Raw genomic sequence first — 6,000 nt, 5'->3', positions numbered from 1 at the left:
GGAACAGATACCATTTTTGAATTCATTTTTTGGGGGGGAAATAATAAAAAGCTACATTATAAGGATATTAAGAGAATAAAATAAGGAAATCTACAGTGCATCTGACATGTAGAAACATGTAATAACTTTAGTCAGATCACTGCCCTTCCCCAACCACTACCACCCTGAACCAAATGGGGATCAGTAGATTCACACTGCACCAAATGGGGAGCAGTATCATCTCCAAAACAGCAGTCCATTCAGAAGACAAGGAAAAAAATATTCTAATATACCAATCTCTGACATTTGCATAGCACTGCACTACTTAATATAAAGAGATCTCCACGTATGCTATCTAATTTAATCCCCTACAATAGAAACTGAGGCTGAAAGAGATAAGTCCTTGCTGAAAGAATGTAACGCACTCCACAGACTTGGACAATGGCCACCTGCCAGAAGCCCAGGGATGTGGGGCTGAGGAAGCACTGCCGAAGTGTGGCTGTGATGCTGTTCTGACAGAGCAACTGTGTCCAGGCCCGTTCTTCCTCCAAGTAAGCCAGAGGATCTCTTATTGCGAATGAGCTTCCTAAGAAAGGTCAGTGCCACTGAACAAAGGACTGGCAATCACATGATAGAAATGTATTTTATTTTTATGTTTTGGTTTTTTTTAATGGAAAATTAGGAAAGTGCTTAATATAAGAGGCTATCCTGTTCTGGATGAAGGCATTTGAACTTGATCCCTTTGGCGTCCTTCACATCTCTGCTTTGTCTGCAGGCGCTGGGGACTTATCTTGTGACATTATCACTTGAGACTCTTGCTGAGGTTGGAAAAACCAATGCCAACACAGGTCAAAAGCACTTTATCCCCACCCTTGAGTTCCTCACCACATGGTTTGGTTTCAATTTTAAACATTATCTGGAAAAAGCTCTTCAAATGCCGCAAAAATTCTATCCTAAAAAAAAAAAAAAAAAGAAGACAGAAATTAAAAAGGAACTCTGTTTAAAACAAAAAATTCTCCTCCCACCCCCACCTCAATCCCAAGCTTTAAATTTCCCAGACTAAGAGGACTGAATGAAATTCAGAGCTTCTCATTAAACTTGATTTATTTACAACTTTTCTGTCTCCAAAGAAGATTGCAACAGTTTGCAGAGATGCACACAATAAAGCAAGATAAATTAAATAAAAAATTAAAAAAAGGTTAAAGGCTAGTATGTGACACATAAGTCATTTACCCTACATACTTGTCAGAGACTGGACATAAATCTGGTGTGAATCTTTGAGCAGCCCACACAGAGAAACATGAACCTCCATGATTCACATGAGCCATGAGGTAAAACAAGCAGAATAACTACCACTGATGTCAAAATAGAGAAGTTTCTCCTTTCCTTCCTCAGCCTCAACACACCCTTCCATTCCCTCAACAAACGTTTACTGACTGCCTCCTCTGTGCCAAGCACCACTGTTCTCAGTGCTGGGGATATTGCAGTCAACTAAAAAGACAAAAATAAAAATCCCTTCCCTGAAGTTTCCAAACTAGTGGAGAGAGACAGACAAGATAAATAGGCAAAATATTCCTGATAAGTGCTATATTTATTTGCTTAGATGAAGCAAAGAAGTCAGATAGGGAAGAGAAGTAGGATAAGAGTATTTATGTATGTGTCAGGCAGGAGGCAATATTAAATAAGGTGGCCAGTGAAGAGCTCACTGCAAAGATGCAAGGAGTTTCACAGGCCTGTTTCTTGTAATCGTACCCCAGAGCAATGGTATTACCCCCAAGAGGACCTTAGGAACAGCGATTCTGTGGAAGGACCACAATGCAGATAAACAAGCTTCTAATGGCCTGACCTTGCAGACTCAGCATTGCCCAAGCTAGTGTGATCACAGGTGTCCCCTGGAGAACTCACTGAGCACAGATTCCTAAGGGCTCTAATCCATCAGCAAGGGGAGGGGAAGACACTGCTTCCATGTACAGGGGCCAGAAATCTATATTATCAAGTAACCCAGGTGATTCTTATCAGGCAAGTTTGGGAAATGTCGCTTTAGTGAAGAATAGACGGTGTGGCAAAGGACTTAATTAGACATATCTTTAAAGAAAATACACATATGGCCAAAAAATACATGAAAAGGTGCTCATCATTAGGAAAACAAAAATCAAAACCACAAGATAATGGGATTGTATAACACAATGAGCACTGTTGTGAACAATGGAATGTGGTTACTAGTACAAATACGAGAATGTTCTTTCATGAATGAAAGCAAACGTCCAACACTATTACAAGGTGTTAATAAGAGGATGGTATGTGGGAAAAATATCCCTAATGTAAATGATGGATTATGGTTAATAGTAATATTTTAATATTCTTTTATCAGTTGTAACAAGGGTACCACACTAAGGCAAAGTGGTGTCAACCAGAGGTGGGTATACGGGAATGTTGTATTTTTTACATGGCTTTTTTGTAAACCTAACTTCTCTAATAAAAAAAAAAAAAACTAATAAAAAAAACCATTATACTAAGCAAAAGAAACTAGACACAAAGTACTACATATTGTATGATTCCATTTATAGAAAACATAAAATAAATAAAATTATAGGGACAGAATTAGACTGGAGGTTATGTAGAGCCACGGTAGGGTAGAGGGATTGAGAGGTGACTGCTAAGTTATATGGGTTTTTTCTTTTTGGAGCAATGAAAATGTTCTAAAATTGATTGTGGTGATGAACTGTACAATTTCAACTATACTAAAAGCCACTGGCTGTACACTTTGGATGGACTGTGACTATATCTCAATAAAAAATATATTTCAAAAACCCCCACAAGATACCACGTCACACCCACTATGATGGCTACAATCAAACAGACACACAAGAACACAACTGTTGAGAAGAAGGGGGAGAAACTGGAACCCTCATACACTGTAGGTGGGAATGTAAAATGGTGCAGCCACTTTGGAAAAAAGTTTGGCAGTTCCTCAAAATGTTAAACATAGAGTTAACATATGATCCAGCAATTCCACTCTTAGGTACATACCCAAGAGAAATGAAAACACACGTCCACACAAAAACCTGTACAGGAATATTCATAGCAGCATTATTCACAGACCAAATAGTGGAAACAACCCAAATGCCCATCAGCCAATGAGTGGATAAATAAAATGTAATATTATTCATAAAAAGGAATGTTATTCCATAATAAAAATGAAGAAGCCAGTCCAAAAGGACTACATATTTTTTATTCCATTTATGGCCAGAATGGTGAAAACTACTATAGAGACAGAAAGTAGATTAGTGGTTGCCTAGAGCTGGGGAGATAGGGAAGGGACTGACTGACAATGGGTATAGGGTTTCTTTCCAGGGTGATGAAATGTTTTAAAATTAGTTTGCAGAAATGGTTACTTAACTCTGAATACACTAAAAACCACTGAATTGTACACTTTAAATGGGAAAACTATGTGGTATGTGAATTGTATTTCAATAGAGCTGTTTAAAATAACTTCACATTTGTGAAGTTAAGAAAGAACAACCAATCCTGGCTCCCACCCCCAAGTGGTATATGCCAAACTAAGCATAAACCTACAGCAGTAAATTTTCCTTCTTATCCTGTCCCTCCGTCCTAGGAGCATTTTCCTAAGAATTTAGGAAAGAATTTTCCTTCTTGTTCTGTCCCTCCGTCCTAGGAGGGAAAAGGCAATATGGAGAAAGGGGGCCTGAACAATTCCTCACCCTGTCTGGCTGGAAAGACTAGCGCATCAGGGGCTAAGAGATGAGTGTTAACTACCCTTGAGAATATGATTTTTGTTGTGCTCATGCATGGTCACAGAATAAATTCCCACTTTGCTTTTTCTTCCACCTAAGAATGTGCTGTTTCATTCTGTCTTTAAAGTTACATCCTATCTGCCAACTCTTCTATGAAGCATTTCCCAGCCAATGAACTCCCAGACCACATGATCTTCCCTTCCCCTTTGGACTTCCATAGCATTCTTGGCACTGCTTATGGTGCCTAATTTTTACGTTATAATTGTTTCCACAACTGTTTCCTTCCTCCTTGGTAAATTATATAAGCACCTCCAGGGCAATGGCCTTAACATGCCTGAAACCTCTGTTCTACTTGCTTTGCATCATTTTACTTGATAAAGAGACACCAAATGGAATTTAGGAGTCAGGAGCAATTGTGAGAAATTACTTCAATATTCTTAGCAATTAAGGGAAGTCAGGTCTCCCCCTGCTGGCTTCCCTGTCTTACTAACCAACTAAAAATTTCATTTTTCGAGTCTCCTTCCCTGCTCCCCCCCCACCTCCCCCACCCTGTCCTGGGGAAAAAGAAAACAAACATATCAAACCCATAGATAAACAGTCCACATCTGTGGGTAAAGCTTCCAGTTGGCAGCAACACAGGAAAAGACAGCCATCTCACCCACTCGTCTGCATTCTGAGGAGAAAACAGCTTGTTCTCTTTCACTGCTGCCCTGGAACCAATACCCTCCAGCAGTACACGCTCTGCTCCCACAGGCTCACCCTGCCTAACTTCACACTGAATCGTTCAACTGTGCTTGAAAACCAGACACCTTCCCCAGCTGGCAAGATTCCTACAATGCCTCAGCTTGCTTCTGATCTCTTGGAAAAGGATGGGAGAAACACATGCTTGCTTGAGTGTGCAGGGCTACATATTTTGGGTATTTGTAGCCTTTGGAACAGTTAGAAAAAGCAAAGTTGGTTCTACTTTTTACATAATGTTCTGCCAGACCCCTCAGCCAGCCTGAGGAAGAACGCCCCAGAGACGGGACTACGGAATGTTCCAGAATGTCTTTCCTCACCTCCAGCCCCATACCACCCATGTCACCTTAAGCTGGGATATTAAAAAGCAAAAACGTTCAGAAGCAGCAATAACTACTGACAATATTAAATCCCACCTGTCTCCTTAAGAAAATGAAAAACAAACTGAAAATAATCTTACCCCATGTCTTTCTCAAGCTGAACCCAGTCACATCCTGTGCTGATCCACATCCTTCTCCATAGACCCACAGCTCTGCAGGCTGCAGCCACGGACCGGCCCCAGACAAGGTGGCAGCCCCCCCAAGGCACCACCTCCCGAGTTCAGAATGCTTCCTTTTCCTTCTTTTCCAGAGTACTCTCCTGTATATTCACACTTCCTGCACATAACCACACAGCCAGGCAGGCTGACACAAAAGACCCCCGGCACTCTGAGAGGCAACTCTCCTCTTTAACAGATGACCACCCAACATAGTTGCAGCTTTTCAGACTAAGAATTTTAGGCAAATGGGGCTCTAGGCAATTCCCACGCAATGGGTTTTTTTTTTAAATGCAGTTTTATTGAAATATATTCACACACAATTCATCCAAAGTATACGATCAGTGGCTCACAGTATCATCACATAGTTGTGCATTCATCACCACAATCAATTTTAGAACATTTTCATTACTCCCCCCCTTAACGCTGAACAAAATTCCATCGTGTACATATATATATACATTTTGTTTACCATTCATCAGTTGATGGACACTTGGATTGTTTCCATCTTTTGGCAATTGGGAATAATGCCACTATGAACACCAGTGTGAAAACACCTGTTCATGCCCTGCTTTCAGGGTATATACTTAGTAGTGGGAGTGTCGGATCATATGGAGACTCTATACTTAGCTTCCTGGGGAACATCAAACCATCTTCTACAGCAGCTGTACCATTTTACATTCCCACCAGTATTCCTATTTCTCCACATCCTTTCCAATGTCTATAGTTTCCTTTTTCTTTAATAGTGTCCATTCTAGCAAGTGTGAAATGATATCTCATTGTGTTTTGATTTGCATTTCCCTAACAGCTAGTGAAGTTGAGCATCTCTTCATGTACTTTTTAGCCATTTGTATTTCCTCTTTGAAAAATGTGGAACGCTTCATGAATCTGCATGTCATCCTTGTGTAGGGGCCATGCTAATCTTCTCTGTATTGTTCCAATTTTAGTGTACCTGCTGCCAAAGCGAGCATACAAAGGATTTTTAACTACTGA

The 6,000-nt window shown here is 40.3% G+C and overlaps 1 protein-coding gene and 1 non-coding gene across 3 annotated transcripts in view; both read right to left on the bottom strand.

Annotated features, from left to right (window-relative positions):
* Positions 1 to 608: 608 nt before the first annotated feature.
* RCL1 (RNA terminal phosphate cyclase like 1) overlaps positions 609 to 6,000 on the bottom strand; it is a 67,981-nt gene continuing 62,589 nt past the window's right edge. Inside the window, exon 9 of one of the 2 annotated variants that reach the window (XM_037797936.1) lies at positions 609 to 932. In XM_037797936.1, the coding sequence (XP_037653864.1) occupies positions 782 to 932 (151 nt within the window). In that variant the 3' untranslated portion in view covers positions 609 to 781. The remainder of the gene's footprint in view (positions 933 to 6,000) is intronic. The other variant, XR_005210700.1, reaches the window with a different exon arrangement.
* On the bottom strand, positions 5,872 to 5,978 carry LOC119505830. The gene has a single exon (XR_005210866.1). It is a non-coding gene; the product is annotated as a U6 spliceosomal RNA (small nuclear RNA).

The sequence above is a fragment of the Choloepus didactylus genome, chromosome 10, assembly GCF_015220235.1.
Source record: "Choloepus didactylus isolate mChoDid1 chromosome 10, mChoDid1.pri, whole genome shotgun sequence".
NCBI lineage: Eukaryota > Metazoa > Chordata > Mammalia > Pilosa > Megalonychidae > Choloepus > Choloepus didactylus.
Note: the sequence above shows the minus strand (reverse complement) of the source record. Positions and strands in the feature narration are given on the sequence as shown.